Source organism: Mus pahari, chromosome 3 (assembly GCF_900095145.1).
Source record: "Mus pahari chromosome 3, PAHARI_EIJ_v1.1, whole genome shotgun sequence".
Lineage (NCBI taxonomy): Eukaryota > Metazoa > Chordata > Mammalia > Rodentia > Muridae > Mus > Mus pahari.
Window position 1 is genome coordinate 8,123,429 of NC_034592.1, and position 22,733 is coordinate 8,146,161.

Sequence of the window (22,733 nt, forward strand, 5' to 3'; positions counted from 1 at the left end):
TTTTTGTTTGTTTTTGTTTTTTTTGTTTTTGTTTTTTTGTTTGCTTGGTTTTTTTTTTTTTCAAGACAGGGTTTCTCTGTAAAGCCCTGGCTGTCCTGGAGCTCACTCTGTAGACCAGGCTGGCCTCGAACTCAGAAATCCGCCTGTCTCTGCCTCCCAAGTGCTGGGATTATACCACACCCGGCGGTATCCGAGGTCTTAGTCAAATCTTTTTGTTTCCTTTTCTGTTTTGTGACATTACAGAGAAGGTCCGACTATAGCAGTGATTTGGGAGATTCCACACTGGAGTGGCAAGAGGTTAATTTAAGGTTAGAAATTGAAGGCACTTCTTCCCTTCAGTGACTGACTGCCTCAGGTCCACCATGACGGGAAGTTCTCCATTTTGAAACTGGAAGTAACTGTTCTCTAGGCTAGCTAGGCTACTGCTATTTAAGCCATGGTGTGTCCTTCCAACCATTGTGGAACCCATGAGTTATGGACTACCCCTTATGGTAGGAAGCTGAGTGTTGAGTTTTAGTCTATTGCTATGTATTATAATGCTAATTGCAGACCCCCCCAACCCCCCCCAACGCCCAGTTGCCCCAGAGAAGAAAGAGTCCACACATAGACCCAAGCAATGCTATGTGACCTCACCTCCAAGTTATTTCTGATTGGTGAATAACGATGCCCACAGACTATAGCTGGACAGAATTGAGAGAGGCTGGGCTTGGTGTTCCCAGGTTTGGGGTCGGGGGAGACCATGAGGAGAGAGAAGAAGGTGGGAGAAGAGGAAGCAGCCATAGGTTAAATGAGTCATGAAAGCATGGCCATGAAGGCTTACCAATTTAAGGTAAAAGCAGCCCAGATGAAACATGGCAAATTTTAATTTGAAATTATTAATGGGAATAGATTCTAGAAGCATAGAGGGAAAATATATCTATCTGCCCAACTCTAGTGATTATCCTTTATTAACTGAATGGTCAACAGTAGGCTAGAATCTGAAATTTAAGATAAAATTTGAGGCCTGATTTATGTAACTTATGTCAAATAGTCCAAAGAAAAAGTTGTTTGTAAGCTTAGAAGCCTGAGGTGAAGAACACAGTGGAACTGGCCCAGGCAGGCCCTTTGTTAAAACATTCCTGGAATGCAGGAACTTGTCCCGGCTATCTTAGCTGAGTCATCAGTCACCTAGTTTAAAGTTATATGCTAACCAAATGTTCCGCTGACCTAGATAAGTGTCCGCCCCTCAGGTCTCCTGACATCCTGACTTGCATGTACTATTCTGTTGATGTGTAATTGTTTTCTGCTGATGTTTAAATGAGCCAATCGTGTGAAACCACGTCAATTCCTCCTAGCCCCCCCCCCCCTCTCCCTATAAAAACCCCTAGCTTTCGGGCCTCGTGGTCAATCCCTCTGTCTCCTGCATGAGATACATGTCGGCCTGGAGCTCCATTATTAAACTACCTCGTGTTTTTACATCAAGATGGTCTATTCATGGCTTTTGGATGCCACCATCTCGAGACTGGAGTGGGGAGGGCTCCCCATGGAGGTCTTTCAAAACCACAGATTGAGATTAAAAATTTTCAATAACATACTGGTGCCCCACATTGAGCCTTGGGGGGCCAGTACTTATCATTACAATGCCTATTAAAAGGTCAAACCTCAACAGCTGAGCTGTACAGAAACTCTGAGAAACCAGTACAAGAAAATGGTAGCTCAATGCTTTGTGAAGTTCCTAGTTCACAAATGCTGTCCTCTTGAGTTTTAAGACATTCTCCTTACCCTAACAATATCAAGTAAATAGTCTGGTTATTTTAATTGTTTATTTTATTTTTTTCAGTTTGGGGAATGGAACCCAAGGATGTATCAGTACTGTGAGAATAAACACTCCACCAATGAGATACCCCCCAACCACTCTGATTATATCATTTAACTTATTAATGATGTTTCACTAGGACATAGCATTGTTGGAATTAGTCTGCAGTCCACAAAACAGTGTGAGCAAAACACAAAGCTCTCATGTTCTTAATCTTGTCCTCTGCCTGGTTCTCCAAATCCCAGTATTTAATAACATAATGTGCCAGGCAGTGGGGCACACGCCTTTAATCCCAGTACTTGGGAGGCAGAGGCAAGTGGATCTCTGTGAGTTTGAGACCAGCCTGGTCTACAGAGGTACAGAACAGCCAAGGATACATAAAACTAAAAAACTGAACCAAACCAAACCAAAACACATGACAGTGTTAGAAACAAACAAACAGAGCAGGATTCTACTGAAAATGAGATCTGTTGAAACTCTCATGAAGTGGGTTTGTTTTTTTGGTTTTGTGTGTGTGTGTGTGTGTGTGTGTGTGTGTGTGTGTGTGTATGTGTGTATGTTTTGTTTGTTTTGTTTTTGCTTTTTGTTTGTTTAGACTCATTGTTTGTTTGGGGGAGTTTTATTTTCTTTTAACTGAAACTCTCTATAGTGAAATTGAGCATGTGGTAGTTATGATGGGGGTGGTAGGGAGGAGTGCATAAGAGGGTGGCTTTGGATGTGGGTGGGTGTACAGTGTATGCTTGTAAGCAATAGCGAAAACTTTCTGAGATATTTGGAGAGGGTGGCCACCAACACAGAGGTAAGAGTTCCCAAGATATTGTCTGTGCCTTACACTGCAGTTGGACCTTTGCTACTTGGGGAAAAATAACCTGATTGGTTCCACAACAATTCAACTCATCTTTAGGGATTTCTCCCAAAGGTGCGCGTGCGTGCGTGTGTGTGTGTGTGTGTGTGTGTGTGTGTGTGTGTGTGTGTGTGTGATCCTTAATGGCTTTCCCTGTGTGTGTGTGTATGTGTGTGTCACATACAGGNTGTGTGTGTGTGTGTGTGTGTGTGTGTGTGTGTGTGTGTGTGTGTGTGTGATCCTTAATGGCTTTCCCTGGGAGGCTTCCTAGGTGAGTCCTCTGCATAGATTTTATTCTATGCAGAGGAATTCAGAATTTCAAAGCCTGCAATCTGCCTGCAATCATGTCCCTCTCCTTTCATCCCTGGAGTAAGAACTTTCCTCCCAGACACCTTTAATCCCAAAGCTTTTCAAGTGCATTCTTGCCTCTGAATTCCAGTAGCAACTGCAGCTGAGAATTCCAGCAGAGGCCAGCAAGGACTATGGAGCCACAGGGCTTGTTCAAGCCCTTGCCTGTTTGTTATGCATACACTGCTTGTTTCAGATGGTGGAGGGAAGGGGTGCAGCAATTGGTTAGAGGCAGAATCCAGTAAAGGGAGCTCTCACCAAGAGAAAGCACATTCACAAATGTCAGTCCTGTGACTGGCTGGAAATCTCCAGTAGCTCCCTTCTTAACATGCTGTGTTTTAGAAAATTCTTCTTATATGATAAGGAAATACCTACTCATACTTCATGAGGCAAAAATGTTTTTTCTTGTTTTTAAAATCTAAAAGAAACATTGTTGTTTCCCACTTTCCTGTAACTGAGAGGGTTGGACATTAAAAGACGAAACCAACACAAAAGATGCTCTGTGGAGATCATGTTTATAGCCTGGTATTCTTCACAGGCATATCTACCCTGCTGCAGCATGCAGGTAATGCAACACATTTGAAGATGACAGTGCCATGTTATATATGTCAAAACATTGGGCACCTCTGTTTAAAGGACAAGGATATAACTCTTTGTACCAGGACTGACCTTGTCATCTGTCTGCTGCATCTGTAGAAAGGGACTTGCATGGCCGGGGCAGAAGGCCCCACCTCATGACCATAGGCGGCTTGTCGCACAGATGTCTGTGATGGCTCTGGGCAGGCTGTCTATGGGCATCGAGCAGTTGGCACGTAGGTCCCCACATCCTTCTGATCTGACAATGAAATAGTGCATATGGGGAGGGGAGACTGAAAGAGAAGATGCAGTTGTACTTCGTTCCACTGCTGAATCATCGAGTTTCACTCCAGACCAAACATGGATGTTTTCACAGGTGAAAAATGTGAATAATGTCTGGGCACTCCCAGCGGAAGAGGGAGGAAAGCATTGATATACGAGCCTTGAAGAAACAGGGTATGTTATGGCACAGTTTATCAGGGAAAAGTCATCAAAATAAATCCTTGAGAAAAACTAGGATCCTTCCTCCAAACAAGGGAGTGGAAATACTGACCTTACAGAGCTCAAGGACAGGTAGTTGAAGAGCCTCAGAAGTGTTACAAGTTGGCATTCAAACAATGGCTTGAACTTAAACTCCTATTTTCTATATATGGGGCTGAAAGTACTGCGTTGCTGGAAACCTGTCCTGTGTCTGGGCTCTCAACATGAAATACCCAGGAAAACACCAAGCACTCCGCCTTGAGTGGGTTTGATTGGCAGCAGGGCTCTTTAGTGGCTTTTCCCATCTTTATTTTTTTTTTTTTAAAGCTGGTTTATTTGCCTTCGCCACCATTTCTCGGAGTCTCTAGAGTTGAGACCATCTGGTAGTCACAAGATTGGTCTAGCCTATACTTCTTTTATATTTATATTGCAGCTCATGTGTCTACTGATATACCCTTTGTGCTCCTTCCCCCAGTCATCATCATAAGGATGGTGCTGAGGAACCTGGAAAAAAGCAAGAAGTCATGCAAAACTCTAGGCTGGCTGCTCTCAAAGGTCCTCTGGCTTTGGGTTCCGGAACTCAGCTGAGAATGGCAGATGCCTGGCGTGGAGGGCAAGGATCTGGCCCTCGGTGGGTGTCTGTAAGGACAAAAGCCCAGGGGCAGTCTGGTGTGCATTACCAAGCTGTTTGTCTTCCTTCCCATCTCCAGTTATAAACTCAAAGACTTCTGATGTAAAGAAAAGGGTGGGACCTCCCCTGGGTCTTGTAAAGGCCTCTGTAAACTGAGCCTTACTCAGACCCTTCCTAGTAACTAAATTTTCTTCTAAGATGAAGTGTTGCTGGACTGAAGATGGGAGAGATAGGAGAACTAGAGCCCATTACACGATAATACTTAGTTTGTTCCTAGCTCTACATGGCTCTCTTCAGTTCAAATGAGAATTTTGACTAGGGTGATTTGAAAGTTTCTCAAGTACAAGGTGTCATGATTCAGCTGATTCAGTTAAGGAGATAATTAACAAGGCCCAGGAATGAGTCCTTCTGAATACATTTGTGTTGTTTCTGAGTGCTCTGTGGCAAACTGGGCATTCATTTGGATGACTGGAAAAGTTCATTAAGGCAATGTTGATTGTTCTTTTCAAAACAGATTGTGATCTGAGTACTTTGGCCAACCTGACATCCCACTGTTCCTGGCAATTAGCATATCTTAGAAAGCTTAGTTTCTCGGTTTTGTTTTGCTGGACCTCAGCATTTTGGTTTAGAGTTTAAAAGGTCTGAAAATGAGAACGAAAAAAGCAGTCTTTGATGATTAATCTTTGAATTAAATACTCTTTGGCCGTAGTATTTAAATGCAGCAACATATCACACACACACACACACACACACACACACACACACACACACACGAAACCCTAGGAAAGCAACTAGCTTGTGGTGGATGTTGGAGGAATGTGATGAGAGGCAGGCACAGCATTCTCTAGAGGTAGTGCTGGAAAGAAGATCTAAGCATGTAAGCTTATGTACATATGTATATACAGATCAGGTACTGTAGAGGCAATAGCATGTAGGATGTCCTAGCTATTCTTTTCTGCTGGGTGACAGTACCCTTTCTTCTTTGCATGATATATTGTGTGATGTGTTTGAATAATGTGTTGACACCCCTTGCCGAAAAAGGAATTTTCGATAGGAACACATCAGCCAACTCTCATCCAGGAAAGGTTATATGTTGACCAGTTCTTGGTAGAAAGTGACCCAGAGCCAGCATCTCTAAGTTCTTGTTAAGTAACTCAGCAGTGAGAAGCATATTCATAACCTAAATACTAGGCTTGGGGTCTGTCATCTGCTAGTTCACTGTACAAGGTTTAGGCACTGTTTCCACAGTAGTAAGCACTGTTATGAAGCTACAGGGATGGCTAAATAAGATTACCACACATGAGTCATCTGGTCCAGGGTAACAGGAACCTGAGATGGCAGTTCCTTTCCCTCCACCTTCTCTTGTCATCAGGAAGAGATGGTATCTGGAAATTTAATCAGAGAGTTGTAGATAAAGATATGGAAGAGAGCCGTATGAATCCCCTCACACCATCACCGCTCAGTGATACAAAGTCCGCCTTAAGGAAGAACACACTTTAGGAAAGGTAACTGGATTGGCTGACGAGACTACACTTACCACCATGTGCTCATTTGTGTCTGCAGGATTGAGGCACTCGGTGAACTGGGAACTCTCTAAAAATCTGGGATTGAAATGCAGGGAGATCAGTGTCCTGGGACACCATGAAACAGCAAGGAAAATCCACTCAAAGAAAATGCTTGAGTGGCACAGAGAGTGTCCCATCATCGCCTAGGGCTAGGGCTAGCCCTCAGTTCCACAGCAAAGGCAGCACAGCTGGACCATGCGAGGCCCAGAAAAGTCTTCATCTTAGACAAAATGAGGCCAAAATCCAAAATCCTGTGAGTAGTCTGCCTCCCTTTTAGGGAACATTAAATCTCTCCCCCCCCAACACACCGTGTGTTTACACATACATGTTTGTGAGCATATACACACATGTTTATATACATGTGGAGACCAGAAGTCAACATCAGATGTTTTCTTCAGTTGTTACCAACCTTGGCTTTTGTTGAGATAGGGTCTCTCACAGAACCTGAAGCTTGCCAGTTAGTTACCTGGGAAGCTACTGAATCCTCCAGCCCCTACATGCCATGTGCTAAGATGATGGATGTCTACCACTGTGCCAGCTTTTAAATGAGCGCTGGGGAACTGAACTCGGGTCCAAGTGCTTGCTTGTGATGAGAATACATTCCTAGCTGAGCCATCTCCCCATGCCCTATTCCTTTCCTATAGTCATATATATATATATATATATATGTGTGTGTGTGTGTGTGTGTGTGTGTGTGTGTGTGTGACTAGTAGGGGTGTGAGTTTGTTTTTAGTTTTGCCTCACACTTTTGGAAACTAAGCAGAACCCCTCTATATAATAGTCGCCCCCTAGCTGCTTGATGCTGTTGGCTTGGTCTCCAGAGAGTTAAGTGCTCTCTCCCCGGCAGTCACTCATGTTTTATATCTGAGTAGCGCTATATCCTGGGCAGGAGGGAGGGACTACTAAAATTGGTTTTACAGTAATCATTTGCTAATGAGATATAGACTCTTCTGGAAACAGTGAAAGAACAAAACTGGAACTAAGGACAGAACTAGCTGTAAGCCTCACCCCATGACATACCCAACCTCCACCAGTGACTGGAAGCTGGAAACCCTGGAACTGCTTGCCTAGGTAATGAACCAGGCACCTCCCATCTGTGAACCACCACAAGCCGGTGTGGTCCCTTTTCTCAGTCCTCTTTCTCATCACTTCTCTGGTCTGTTTCATAGTCATACAGTAAATTCCCTGACCCAGGATGGTTTCTGAGAAGAAGAATTTGATTGGTTTCATCATGCTTAGGTGCCTAGTGATTGGTCCCAATTAGGGGACAGAGCTCACAGCAACCCAACATCTCCCACACTCAAGTTCTACTCTCCCAAGCCACTTCTAATTTTTATTTTTTAACATTGCAGTGTTAAGAAGCTCCAGAACCTCAGTGAGCTGGGCAAGCATCCAACCACTGATCTGCCCTCAGCACCCCCATTTCTTGGGCCTGCGAACCTTCTCCCTGCCTTCACAGTGCCATGCCCACATGGCTCTTCTTGTTTACATGGTCCAGATATGTGGTTCTGTTCTGTTGTTTGTTTTGGAAATAGTCCTAGGCTGGTCTCACACTTGAATTGGCTATGTAGCTGAAGACTTTGAATTTCTGAGTCTCCTACCTCGACGTCTCAAGTGCTACAGGGTGTCACCATGCCCAGTTCATGTCATCTTAGGAACTGAGCCCACAGCTTTATGTGTGAGGCAAACCTTCTCCTCAGCTTATGTTCTGGGTGCAGGCTAAGGGCCCAACTGCATCCTTTTTCAGTATAGCTAATCATGAGCTATCTAATACCAATGCCAGCCATTTCCATTGTTCTTTTCTATGAGCTGAAGATGTCTTAGCAGTAAGTAACATCTGAGGGGAAGGTGCAGTGTTTGGGGAAATTGCTAATGTGCAGGGACAGTTTTCAACAAGAAACTGAATGACATAAAAGTCAAGAGAAGTATACATTTAGAACCAAATAGTTTATATATAGGAAGTTAGAAAAGATATCAGCCTTTTCATTTCTGTTTTTATATTTACTTACTACCGTGATGACCCTGAACAAGAAATAGAGATTTGATGATTCATTTTCTTCAAGGATTATTGCCTATTGCAATGGAAAATAGCGGCTCATCACATGCATTGTGCCAGCCATAGGATGCTAGGATGTCTACAGCAGAGCCGGCAAATGCTGCCATCAGGCTCAAAAGCATATTGTTACTTGTTATTGTGCTTGCCTAAATGAGTCCTTCTTCACCTCCCTGCCTCTCTTGATAGAGCACATCTAGCTTGAGATGCTGCTTAGCAGTCTAAGAGGCTCTGTCATTGGTGACCACATTTCTCCACATCTTGGTGAGGTAGGTGAGTGAGAGTTAGAGATATTTCCCTAGGCGGACAATGTGCTTGGTTTGATCCCAGACTGAAAGAAAAACAGTCGCGAAGAGTATCACTTCACCATAGTAGATGCCAACTTCATAAAAAGTAAATTGGGGAATAATCTGCTTTGGAAGTTTGCACATGAACACAAACCTAAAGGAGTGATTTGCCTGTTAATGGCGTTGTTTCTGGCTGGAATCTTGGTTCATAATCTCATTGGCTTGTAATGTCTGAGTTTCATTTGATTGTGCAGGCATCTCTGGAAGGCACATCCCTGCAGGTCACAGGAGAGGAAGAACTGACTTTGTGTTTCCCACAGTGGGAGGGTCCTGTATGGTGCAGCACAGTGTCGATGTCTGGTAATGCAATGGAGATGATGCCATCTTTATAAAAGTCCCTTAATAGTATTGTTATGAAATATAAATACAGCGACAGCAGGCAGTGTCTAGCAGGCCCAGGCCAAGGTGTCCCCCTGAGAAATCACACCACGAGGCAAGCCTGATTTAAGGGGAACACACACAAAGAGAGAGAGAGAGAGAGAGAGAGAGAGAGAGAGAGAGAGAGAGAGAGAGAGAGAATGCAAGCCTAGGTCCCTAGGAGGAGGAGGAGTCTAGCCAAATCGTCTGTTAACTAACAGGTATCACATACAATTGTGGCTTCACAGCCAGGCGGTGGTGACGCACGCCTTTAATCCCATCACTCGGGAGGCAGAGGCAGGTGGATTTCTGAGTTCAAGGCCAGCCTGGTCTACAAAGTGAGTTCCAGGACAGTCAGGGCTATACAGAGAAACCCTGTCTCAAAAAATCAAAAATAAATAAATAAATAAAAATAAAAAAATAAAAAAAGAAAGAAAAGAAAAGAAAAGAAAAAAGAAAAAAAACAATTGTGGCTTCACACAAGGTTTAGTAGCTAAACCATTAAAGCAGGGATGGCAACATAATTTTTCAGTATCTCTTGATTTAAATAAAAAAGCCTCCAGATAAACCCAGCGGACTGTAAAACAAGTGTAGGTCACTGGACGGCTGGGCTCCCCATGACTGAACAGATCACTCCAAAGGAAGCCTCGGTGCCTTGAGTTAAGTGCCTGATGGACTGGCATTTTCAGGCAGCATGGAGGAAATGAAGGAATGCAACAAACCAGCAAACCTGGCTCTTGGAGATAGCCTGTACCCTACCAGTACCCCCCATTCCCACCCCCAGCTCCTTCGGAATCTTAGTAAAGTCAGCTGCCTGGTTATTCGAGATCAGTTCGCCTCCCACAAGGTGGCTCCAGGAATATTGAGACCAAGTGTCCATTTTGTAGGGTTCGCCAAGTTCCTTAGTGCCTCCTCTCTGCCCTATGAAGTTCCGTAGCTCTTCTCTGCCATATGAAGTTCCGTAGCTTCTCCTCTCTGCCCTTTGGCCTGTACCATTATCTCCAGTCTCTATCCAGCAGCCACTGCGATCTACAAAAGCATCTTTATCCTGCCACCATTCACCCCTTTCCATGTCTGAATAGTCAGTGCCACTCTATTACCTTTGCTTGGGTGAGAACCCTGACTCTTGCTCTCTCTCCCATAAACGCCCAGGCCCGCAGCTTCTTTATGTCCCACGGAGTTTGCACAAACTTGTCCATACAGCCAGAATATATTTCTCGCTTTTTCCCTTATACACTGGCTTGGACCCTCTCTCCAATTTCTTTCTTCCTAGATAACAACATGTACATGTTTCTGATTCTAGATACATACGCTGACTTCTGCCACCAATCTTGAATGACAAACTTTCTCCAACTGCACCCCATCTCTCTCACTTTTTTTCAGTCAGGACTCATCTGTGTAGACCTAGCTGTCCTGCAACTCATTCTGTAGACCAGGGTGGCCCCACTCTGCTGTTCATGGTCTCTGCCTTCCAAGTACATCACCCTTCTCTTTAATGTATGTCTCCTTTTGGATTATAGACACCATGAGGAACAAAGTCATGCCTGCATGCTGTATCATTCTCTCCTTAGTCCCAAGCCCATGCGTAGAGCATAGAAGTAGGGTTCTGATGGATATTCATGGAAATGTGAATGAGTATACAACACAATCCATATTTATTATTTATCATAATTCCTTTGGGTTATTGATGGCTCTCTATACACATCATCAAATAATTCAGGAGCTGTTTGACATCTCCCAGTGCCTAACACCCTGATTTCTGGACAGTGCTCACACCCATGGTTTATGTTCATGGAGTATTATCGATCTACAGGTAATGGGCATTTGACACACTTACTCCCTCGCATAGCAGTCCAAACAGGTAGTTCACAGGGAAATTATATTCGGCAGTGCATAGATGGGGTTATTACTCGTCTGCAGATTAGCAAGATTAAAAACAAAACTATGCAACTTACTGAGTGTCCTCTGCCTCAGAGCAGAGTCAATGGTGACATTAACACCTCCTTCACCGTGTAGCTTTACTGAATTATAAACACACTTTTGTTTGTTTTGTTCATTGTTTTGATTTGTTTATTTGTTTGTTTGGTTTGGTGTGTGGGGAGCAGGGTTTCTCTGTGTTGCCCTGGCTGTTCTGGATACACTCTATAGAACAGGCTGGCCTTGAATTCATACACGCCCCTGCCTCTGCCTTCTGAGTGCTAAGATTAAGCCACCATGCTTGGGCAAGTTTAATTTAATTTAATTCAATTTATGTGTATAAATGTGTGTCTGTGTATGACTGTTACATGACTAAGACCTCTAGAGGCCGGAAGAGGGTATCCCCTAGAACTGGAGGTACAGGTGGTTATGTGCTGCTGTGTGTGTCCCGAGAATTGAACCTGGGTCCATCATCAGCTCCTGCCTCCTGGTTTGTGCCTTGTTTGAGTTCCTGCCTGGCTTCATTCCATGGTGAAGATGATGTGGCTAGTTTTATGTCACAGCCAGTGAATATTAACCCTTGAGCCATCTTTCCAGCTTCTGACATCTGACATCAGTTCTTCATAGAAAACTGAAGACCAGTTTACTCCAGCGTGAGCCTAATATCCACACTGGGCACACAGAGAGGTGCACAGGCCGAGCTGTTAGGCCTTAACAGTGAGAATCTGCTTATGATTCTCCACCGGTCTTTCCTATAGTGCAGGATTGTCCCCATCCTATGCCATTTATAAGGTAGATATCTGGAGATTATAATTAGTAATGGGACCATCAAGGACATTTCTCTCTAGGGATGTATACTACTGACTCCCAGGTAATCCTTCTGGTGGTTTTCCTCCTGCCCAGAGCTGGCATTGACAGTATCATGGCAATAATAAATTAATATTAATAAATAATTCTTTCTTGTAGTAATAACACTTTCTTTTAAAATATCTTTTGCAGACAAAAAGTCCCAAGCTGTCCCACAGCCCTCCGCCTCCCAATCTGGGGGACCCAGCTGAACATTTATCAGGGACATCCGGTGACTCTTTGGAAGCCATGTCTGAGGGAGAAGTACCAAGTCCTTTTGCTAGAGGCAGTCGTACTCGGGCAAGCCTTCCCGTGGTGAGGTCGACCAATCAAACAAAGGAAAGATCCCTGGGTAAGTGTCAAAGGCAGTACATGCCTTTGTCTTACTGCATGTACATGTCTTTAGGCTTCTGAGCATTTGCCCTTGGACTCAGATATCAGTTTAATCTTGCTCTGAAAATGCTGACCCTAGAAGACTTCGATGGTGTAATATTGTGTTAGTTTTCCATCACTGACAATTACCCTATATATTGTTGCATATGGCAGAAAGATTTATTTTAAGTTCACTGTTTTAAAGATTTTAGTCCATGTTTGGCTGGCTCTGTTGCTTTCCTTTTGGGCCTGTGGGAAAGCAGTAATTATGGAGGAGCAAAATGGCTTACCTCACAGCAGGAAGGATGCTCTCATCCCCTGATCTATTGTTTTATTCCTATAAGGAGAACAGACTTTATGGTGGAGTATGTGGTAGAACAGAGCTATGGTTGGGGTGCAGATAGGGAAAGGAAGAGCCGAGGGTCTCCAGTGATCTTCCTTTCATGTGGCTCCCCTGTCCCAGGGTTCCATCACCTCCTAGAATTGGTGCAGGCTGGTAGACAAGTCCTTTACCCATAGGCCTTTGTGAGGACTTTAAGATCCAAAGAAAATGAATATCAAGTTGTACAGGCTAATTTTATATCCACCTGACACAAGCTAGAGTCACTGGAGAGGAGAGAGTCTGAATTGAGAAAATGCCTCTATAAAATGAGACTGTGAGCAAGCCTATGGGGCATTTTCTTAGTTATTGATGCAGGAGGACTCATGCCATTATGGGTGGTGCTGCCCCTGGGGCGAGCCAGTAAGCTGCACCCTTCTCTGGCTTCCGTATCAGCTGCTGCCCCCAGGTTCCTGCCCTATTTGAATTCCTGTCCTGACTTCATTCCACGATGAACAATGATGTGGAAGTGTAAGCCGACTAAGCCCTGTCTGTCCCAACTTGCTTTGGTCAGGGCGTTTCATCACAGCAGTAGTAACCATGACTAATACACTGTGTTAACTCTTGCTGAGGTCCAGACTGTTCCTGGGGCTGGGCTCACTCTGAATTGTCTAGTATTTTCTACTTTAGCCATCACATTGGGAGAGCTTTCCAGTCTCCTGGACAAGGGAATAACCGAGGGGTGAAATAGAAGGAGCCCATCCTGACCCCGCAGACCACACACCCCAGTCAGTCCCAGAAGGTACAATGATTGGGGCATGAACCCTGAGAGGAGGCTTTTCTCAGCCTCTCTGGATGTGTCAGGCTCCTCCCCCTCCTTGTTTGAGGACATAAATGAGGGGCTTCAAGTGTGGGGCACAGCTTTCCTTCTAATCAGTTTTACCAAGAGTTTGTAAAAGATCTCATTTTGCCTTTACCTCAGCTACTCGTCCCCTGAATTAGAAGTTCACGTTTTGTCTTCTGTTGTGTTTCTCACCCCGTTAACAAAATGTGCAGATTATAGAACACTTGCCCTCTGTGCTGGTATTTTGTGTACTGTCCCCCAACATTTTAAGGATTTCACTCATTACTTGTGTTTGTAGCCAGGTGGGGTCAGGAGAAGAGGGGATAAGATAAGGGGTCAATGCAGAAGACAACTGAATTCTGCACATCAAACCTAGCACACTGTCTCTGGAAGAATAAGGAGAAGATACGTGTGAACTGCGCCTTGATTTTGCTTCCTTGTTGCAGATCATATCCGGAGCAGACTGGGTTCAGACTCCATTCTGGCTATTCAGACAAACCATAGCCCAAACAAAAAACTGCTGTGTAATTTGTGTGGTTTCAGACTTTACGCTAGCTACCTTAAAAGGCACATTGTGGCTTATGTTAACAATACTACTACTATTTTTAAAATTTTAGACGGTTATGTTTATTGTTGTTTGCTACTGTTTTTGTTGTTTGTGTGTATATGTATGTGAAGGATATATGTGTGAGTGTGGGTGCCCACACGCCATGGCATGTAGGAGCAGGTCAGAAGATAACCTTTTACCTTGTTTTAGAGGCAGAGTCTTGTTTGTGCTGGGCTGAGTATTGCTGAATTGAGTACTCCAGGCAGGCTGACCCTAGTGCTCTGGCAAGCTCTCATCTCACTGTAAGAGTGCTAGGATCAGGCTGCAGAGATGGCTCAGTGGTTAAGAGCACTGGCTGCTCTCCCAGAGGTCCTGAGTTCAACTCCCAGGAACCATATGGTGGCTCACAACCATCTGTAATGGATCTGCAGCCCTCTTCTGGTGAGTCTGAAGACAGCTACAATGTACTTATTTATTATTGTTTATTAATAAGTCTTTATAAAAAGTTTCTTTAAAAATATTTAAGAAGAAAAGAGAAGAGAAGAGAAGAGAAGAAAAGAGAAGAGAAGAAAAGAAAAGAAAAGAAAAGAAAAGAAAAGAAAAGAAAAGAAAAGAAAAGAAAAGAAAAGAAAAAAAGAAAAGAAAAGAGAATGCTGGGAGTACAGACCCCTGCCACTACATGGGGTTTTATGCCAGTTCTGAGAATTGAACCCGGGCCATCAGGCTTTCCTGGCAGGTACTTTTTTCAACTTGTGGAGCCATCTCTCTAGCCCTTCATTTGCTTTTTTAACTGGACACGTATACAAAGTTTAGTGTGGAGCATGCTAATGTAAATGGTGTATGTATGTAAAAGATACTTTATGATCAAGTAAGAATACCTACCATTTTATTATTTCATCTCCAATTAAATCTTAAACTTAGATAATAATTCCAGGTACTTTGGGGGTGCATTGTGATGTTTTGTCACAAGTACACAGAGGGTCCTGATGCATCGAGGTGATTAACATTTCTATTGTCTTCTTATTGGCATTCCTGTTATTCATAAGATATAATCTTTATTGTAAAATATGGACCATTTGTGGCTTTGCACTCCATGTTGGCGAGAGGCTCTACTGATGTCGCTGCTGCTCCTCCGATTTTACTGTCTGTGCTTTGCAGCAGCAAGCACTCAGCATCATTTTTAACACTGAATTTCAAGATGGATGTGATCATGCATACTGGAAATCCCAGTAGTTGTGAAGCTAAGTCGGAAAGATTTTTGAGTGTGAGGTAAGAGTGGGTTACAGAGCAAATTTGAAATCAGCTTGGATTGTGTTGGACCTGGCTGTCCTAGAACTAACTAACTCACTCTGTAGACCAGGCTGGATTTGGACTCACAAAGATCCACCTGCCTCTGTCTCTGCCTCCTGTAGGCTGGGATTAAAGGTATGTGCCATCAGCACCCGAAGAAGATCACAGGGAATACTGTGTGTGTGTGTGTGTGTGTGTGTGTGTGTGTGTGTGTGTGTGTGTGTGTGTGTGTGTGTGTGTGTGTGTGTGTGTGTGTGTGTGTGTGTTTCTCTAGCCTGGCAGTTAAATCACAGAATCAGGAAGTATGAACCCTAGATCTCATTAGCTGCATCTTACAGTGTTGTCTCTGGGACCCCAGGGACTAGCATGCAATGTGGGAGAATACTGCTCAGGACAGGGTAAAAAGAGACAGAGCCTTCCTATTGTCACCAGTCTGCAGCTTCCACATGGATTAAAGAGCTTTGTGCTTTTTTAGCCACCGTCATCCCTGAGGCAGGGGCCAGGCTGGCAGTGGAATTTCTCCTTTGTGCTTTACAGGAAATGGGGTGGGGTGGGGATGTCAGGTCTCTGTGAAGATTGCCCCCCTGTTTTGCCAAATAAAGTAAAGATAAACTCCTGTGTGCCTTCCCCCATCCCTGGGAACTGAGCCTGCTAGATAATGGACCCTTTGTCTTCAAGGGAGGAATTTCCTCTGGCTGTCAAGGCAGCTGGCCTTGCAGGTGGATACCTGCCCAGCATGGGAACCCCTCCTCCAGTAGAAAGAGAAGAGCCTACAAAGTCTTGCTCAAGGGATTACTGGGGGGACATTTCTGGTTCCCTGTGCTTCTGAAAACTGCTCAGCCTCAATCTAAAGCCAGTTTTTCTTCAAAGTACCTATAAACCCATAGTCACAGCAAGTTAGAGATTTATTCAAGAGGTTCAATTCTGTTACCTCAATAAGGGGCATTTAACTAGTGAATTTTTCCAACTTCTGGAGAGAAACGAAAGGACACAGGGAGGGGAGAGAACAGGAGATGAGAGATAGAAGTTTGTCAAAAGGGAGGCTGTGGCCTCAGAAAATGAGGAGGGCTTTGGGCCAGCAACGTTACTGCTGCCCTCGACTTCCTCCTTGTGGCCAATTTAGGAATTTGCTCTGGGATGCACCCTGTGCCCAGGGTGATTGACTGGGGTTGCTGAGCCTGTGGAATGGAGGGAAATCTGAGTCACCAGGAGTCTGCACACGCACTCTCCTTTCCAAGGTCCTTACTCAGCCTGGCCTTGATTAAGGAAATCCCCTTGTGTCTGGTCTTATTTAACACAGAGACACACAGAAGCACGGTCCCCAGAGTCCCAGTAGAGAGGATGAGAAGTGTAGCTGTAATACCCACCCCTCCCACCCCCACCTCCACCCCAGCCTGAGTCATGGCCTTGTAAACCCTTGTTGGTGCTGTTTGGAAGCTCTGTGTGTCTTTGAGTATCTCTGTGTTGTCCTATTCGTCAGAATTAAAATTTTTAATGAATCCACCAGTTCTCAACCTGTGGGTAGCACCCATAGGAAAACACATATTTCTGATGGTCCTAGGAACTCAGACACCGCTTAGCAGCAACAATTACAGTTATGAAGTAGGAATGAAAATAATTTATGGCATGGGGTTACCACAACGTGAGGAGCTGTATTAAAAAGTTGCAGCATTAGGAGAGTTGAAAGCCACTGATTCAGATTTGTTCATTACCCTGATCTTTATCATTTTTATCATCTGTTCATCATAGATCACCCCTTCCACTCTTAATAAAAAAGAACTTTAGGCCAGGAATGGTGGACCACCTGATAGCCCTGCCCGGCCTATATGATACCACTGATAGCGCCTGGCAGCTGCTAGAGCCTACTGTTGGCTTTATGCATGCTCTGAGGTCAGGCAGTGATGAGAAATCACCATTGTACATAATAGAAAGTATTTTCTCTGCCCCAAAGATATTCTGTAGTCTGCCCATTTATCCTTCGTTCCTCACCAACTCCTGACCACACGTGAGCTTTCCTTTCACTGTTAGAGCTTGATTTTTCTAGGACGTCCTACAGTAAGAATGAGACGCTTTGGCCCTTTCAGATTAATAGTGGAGTAATACACATTTAACTTTCTTCTATGCCTTTTTGCTACTGGTAGTTAATTTCCCTTTAGCACTAAATAATATCCCATTATCTAGATCTCTCAGTTTATCCGTATTCACTCTCTGTGGTGGATTGAATATGCTTGGCCCAGGGAGTGGCTCTATTAGGAGGTGTAGCTTTAACGGAGTAGGTGTGTCACTGTGGGCATTGGCTTTAAGACTCTCATTCTGGCTGCCTGTAAGCCAGTCTTCTCTAAGCTGTCTTCAGAACAAGAGGTGGAACTCAGCTCCTCCTGCACCATGCCTGTCTGGATGCTGCCATGCTCCCACCTTAATGATAATGGATTGAACCTCTGAACCTGTAAACCAGCCCCAGTTAAATGTTGTCTTTTATAAGAGTTGCCTTGGTTGCGATGTCTGTTTACAGCAGTAAGATCCAAACTAAGACACCCTCTGATAGACATCTTGGTTGATTTCAAGTTTGGATAGTTATGAATAAGCTGCTGAGAACTTCTGTGTGTAGGTTTCTTTGAATAAATTCCAGATAGCAGGATTATAGATCATATGAGGAGGTTTTTAAATTTGGCTTCATTTTAGATCCCTTTAAGGGTAACTCTTATAGGATTTATTTTTATGTCTGTGTGTACACACACATGCACCTGAGTGCAGATGCTGCAGAGGCCAGAAGAGTGTGTCAGATCCCTGGGGCTGAAGCTGTAGATCCTTGTGAGTCACCCGTATGGTTACTGGGAACCACATTCAAGCCCTCTGCAAGAGCAGGTGTAAGACCCAAAAAGCCTTACAATCCAGGATGTCCCACTCACAGAAACATAGAGATGGAGATCGATGCAACAAGCAAGAAGTTTATTGATCCAGTGCACTGGGGCCGTCCTGCAATTGGGGCAGAGGTGACCCCAAATCTCCTAAACACACACTTTTTATACAGTTTAAGGGTAGACTTTGGTAACAGCATGAGTTGGTTTAAGCCCATTGGTGGCCCTTGCTGATCTTTTCATTCCCCCCTTTAGAAATGGTAATTAGCCTCTCCCTTCTGGAGGGGCAAGTGTTTCTTGACCTTCCCAAAATTCCTAAGCAGCATTGATGGCCCCAGGTGAGGTGAAGTCATAGTCACCAGAAGAGGGAACTGAAACATTTTTGGTCATTATCTGCATCTTTGCAGTTGGTCTGGGCTTCCTTGTAAAGCTTGTTTTGCTGAGTCATTCCAGGAAGGGAGTGTTCGTCACCACCTTTTAGCGGAAGATTCCTAGTGTGCAATTCTAGCTAGATATTTCAGCGGTCACCTTTTGTTCTCTAAGGTCACACACAGGATGCTCCCTTAACTGCTGTGCCACCTCTTCAGCTCCCAGCATGGGTTTTTGAATTAACTCTTGATTTTCAAAAACATGAGATCAAGGTATCTGTTGTGGCTGCTAAGGTATTTGTAGAGGCCTTGACCTCTGCACTAGAGGCTACTGTACCTGTAGCTCTGTGATTTACAGCACTGCCTCTTCAGATGTTATCTAGGGATATGAGATGCCATTGCTGTCTGACCCTGGCCACAGAGCCTGGTCCTGGTTACCTTTTTGTAGCCGTGACAAAACATCATGACCAAAAGCAATTCATGTAAGGAAGAGTTTATTTTGGCTTGTGGTTCCAGAGGGAGAATCCATAACACCAGAGAGACATGGCAGCAGCTGGCCAGAGCAGGAAACAGAGAGCACATCTCAGTGACACACAAGGAGCAGAGTGTAAACCAGAAATGCAGTCAAACTATAAACTTTCAGAGTCTAACCCCAGTGACGTGGACTGGGGGCTCCCTGTCACAGTCCTAAAAGATCCATAACCTCCTGAAACAGCTGGAGACCACCTACTGGGGACCCAGCTTTCAAATACAAATTTCAAATTTCAACCCAGCCCCTGGGGGTTGGGAATGGGCTACACTTTTATGCAAACTTCAACAGGCTGGGTGGGGAAACCTATTCTGAATTATTTAATATGGAGCACACGTTGTCTTTGTAGTACTTCTCAGGTTGTGCTGTGTGGAGACTTGGCACCCTGATGGTGGACTCTGAACTAGAATTAAAAGCAGTAGGGCATACATAAATGCATGTATGTATATTCACTGTGTATGTTCAAATAGCCATAAATATAAGCGGTTCTCTGTATTCGCTAGTTTTGAATCCTTGGATATAACCAGCTACAGACCAGATTTATTATAGGACTGTGGATAATGTTCAGTAGTATAGTTCTTGCCCAGCATGTCCAAGACCCTGCCTTAAAATAAAAGTCTTTGAAAAAAAAAAAAGTTGAATCTGTGCCACACGTGCACAGACTTTCTTTTCCTTGTCACTGTTCCTTAACATATAATAATTACCTAAGTAGATCTTTAGGTTGTGTTAGGTGTTTGGAAGTCAGGGGATGTGCATGCATTATATGCAGATACCACCAGTTTCTATTCAAGGGACTCCAGCATCTCCATCACTAGATTGTGGCATCTCATGAGATCTTGGCTCTAGTCCACTGTGGATACTGAGACACCACTTTGGCATGAAAGGTATGAACTTCTCATTTGAGAGAGCCAGTCCCAGGCAGATGATAGCTAAGCAAGGCTGCCTCATGCCTAGGGCCGGCAAAACAGCAGCGTCAAGAAAGAAATGTACTCAGCCAGGTTCTGATGACCTCAGCTTTCCTTCAGGCTTCCCTTCCATCAGGTGCTCCAGCCATCTCAGAAAGCACTCACTCGCTGAAATTCTCAACAGAACTTTGTGACATTTTCTCCTTCACCCTCTTTTCAGAGCTTAGAGAGTATTAAAAGAAATCCAGTCCCCTCCTCCAAATGTGAAAAACACTGGTCAGTAGAGTTTGGTTTTTGAAATAATTTCCATGAAAAATCACCCCACTGATATTAGGTCTGCAGTTTAATGATGGAGTGGTGTCCATTTAATCATAGTGCCTGTCTGGAATGCAGCACAGGGAAAGTAGAGTTGGTGTCTGGCTGCTCCTTAGTTGGCCTTTGAGGAAGGAGCAGTCACAAGATGTTCCCACCCCTCTGTGTGCCCTCAGGAATTTGCAAATGAGACCCATGAAAATAAGAGCAGCAGCAGCAGCAGCTGCCTTTGGGTACAGCCAGATTTGGAAGGTGGACCATGCTCCAGAAGTACAGCTTTAGAGAGCAGCCCTGCTTAAGCCCAGCAGAGGTCCCGCATATCTGTAAACGTAGACGGGGAAAACCAAAAGCAATGTAAAACAGTATAGAAGGGTCTAAGCCAGATGAAGGACCAAATTCATCAAGTGGGGGGCGGATTGCTGAGTTTATGGCGGTTCTACTGCCAGGCATTGACTTTGATGCGATTGCTCCCTGTGGTGATTTAAAGAACAGAGGTCCAGGGAGTCAGAGTCTGCATCTTGGTGCAAGACTGGGTAGGGAGTAGGGGTGAGAAATCAGCCATCTCCAAAGGTGCAAGTGTGGGTTGGTGGCTGAAAGGACTCAGGCAAGAGAGCGCACGCGTGTGTGTTTGTGTGTGTGTGTTTGTGTGTGTGTGGTGTGTTCACCACTGTGCATACCATACCACTCTGAAGCCTTCAGGCTTCAGGGGACTCTCCTGCCTCCCATCTCCTTGTGATAGCAGTGGAATTATAGATACGTACTACTGCTCATAACCTTTACACGGGTCTGGGGAATTTGAATTCAGATGCCTATACTTGTTTGGCAAGTGATTTACCCACTGAGTCATCACCGGGAGCCTAATATCTAAAGCATTCTGACATTTGTTTTCCCAAGTACTGTCAGTGATTGCAACGCCGTGCTGTACTGGGCTGGAGCGATGGCTCAGCGGTTAGGAGCATACACTGCCTGCCCTGTTCAGTCCCCAGAATGGATGGACACCTGTGTCCTTGTTTGCATACCTTCATACAGAAACTTGTGAATCCACTTAATTAAAAATAATGAGCCGGGCGTGGTGGCGCACGCCTTTAATCCCAGGACTTGGGAGGCAGAGGCAGGCGGATTTCTGAGTTCAAGGCCAACCTGGTCGACAGAGTGAGTTCCAGGACAGCCAGGGCTACACAGAGAAGCCCTGCCTCAGGGGAGGAAAAAAGTATAAAAGAATTGCAGTGTTATAAATACAGAAGATTTAAAAAGAATGCTTTGTAGCAGATGAATAGCTTTGGGTATTCATCTTAGGGCACTGTTAAAGCAAGTATGGGAGTGTTTCCTAGAGTGTCAGGTTCAAGGCCCTGGCCCGAGTGGTGCAGTGGGTAGCTAAGGTGAGGGTGTGAGTCACACACTTATCTCCTCAATGTGTGCCTACTCTGTTGCTGAGGCAGGAAAATGGGGGCATCCCAGCACACTGCACGTGCTAGGGTCCGAGTGCTGGGTGGCACATCCGCTGAGCATGTCCTCAGGTTTCTTTAGTCTCCCCTGCCGCCCTCCCCATCCATCGCTAGGTTGGTGTGGTTGTGTGGTTCGGGTACTAGGTGTCCGTTTTTATAGCACTGACGATCTGGTGTGGCCAGGTACTGGAACTCCGCTGGCAGCTCCTGATAGTACCAGGTTACACCTGCCCGGGATGGGAAGACGCTCCTGCTTCGGCCGATTCTGCTGTAGCCCAGTTCTACAGTAAAAATCCAATTTACTATTTCTGTAAGCCATTTGATAAGTTTGCATCGGCCTTAACTAGCAGCTGACTCAGTTGCTTGCACTTGCATGCTGACTGGTTATTCTCTGTTTACATATTGTGTTGCTATAGTAGATTCCTTCCAGGAAATGTTTAAGTACTGTTAGATGCAGACTGCCTCCATCTAGAGGCTGGTCGGTTAACTGCAAGTGGGCTGAGTAGCAGCCTGCGGCTTTCCCAAAGATAATAGTTTCAAGACATGATCCAATGCTAAATAAAATACAAGGTCAAATGAAATAGTTAAAATAAAGTAAAACTCTACGCACAGCCCAAGAGACATTAAATATATTGAATTGCACACCAAAAAAATAAGAAGAGAAGTTATAAAGTCATGAAAAAATTTCCTCTATAAAACAAGCTGCTTTAGGTTAACAAAAATGGTATCTCCTACACAGCCCTAGTTGGGATTATTGTATCAAAACCTCCTTTAAGAGCTCTAGGATCTATGCAGAAGAGGAGGGAGAAAGATTGTAAGAGACAGCGATGGTGGGCAACTCCAAGAAAACCACATCTTCCAAACAGCAGAGCTGAGATACCTATGAACTCAGAGACTGTGGCAGGGCACACAAGAGTGTGTGAGTGAAATGCAGACAAAATCCCTACACAGAGGAGGGGTATATGCAAAGTGCTAGTTCAACCATGAATATCTTTGTAATTGATACCTGCTAGAAGAGGGAAAACTGGCTTTCTCCAATGCAGAGTGTATCAGTGTATCAGCCACCGTCCAGGTGTCTCTGGGTATATCAGCCACAGTCCAGGTGTCTCTGGGTATATCAGCCACCGTCCAGGTGTCTCTGGGTGTATCAGCCACAGTCCAGGTGTCTCTGGGTATATCAGCCAC

The 22,733-nt window shown here is 44.5% G+C and overlaps 1 protein-coding gene across 15 annotated transcripts in view; it reads left to right on the forward strand.

Annotated features, from left to right (window-relative positions):
• Positions 1–22,733, forward strand: part of Kiaa1217 (KIAA1217 ortholog) — a 441,371-nt gene that overhangs the window by 286,409 nt on the left and 132,229 nt on the right. For all 15 annotated transcript variants that reach the window (XM_029536056.1, XM_029536058.1, XM_029536055.1 and 12 more), the window contains one exon: positions 11,913–12,111. In XM_029536056.1, coding sequence (XP_029391916.1) covers positions 11,913–12,111 — 199 coding nt within the window. The remainder of the gene's footprint in view (positions 1–11,912; positions 12,112–22,733) is intronic.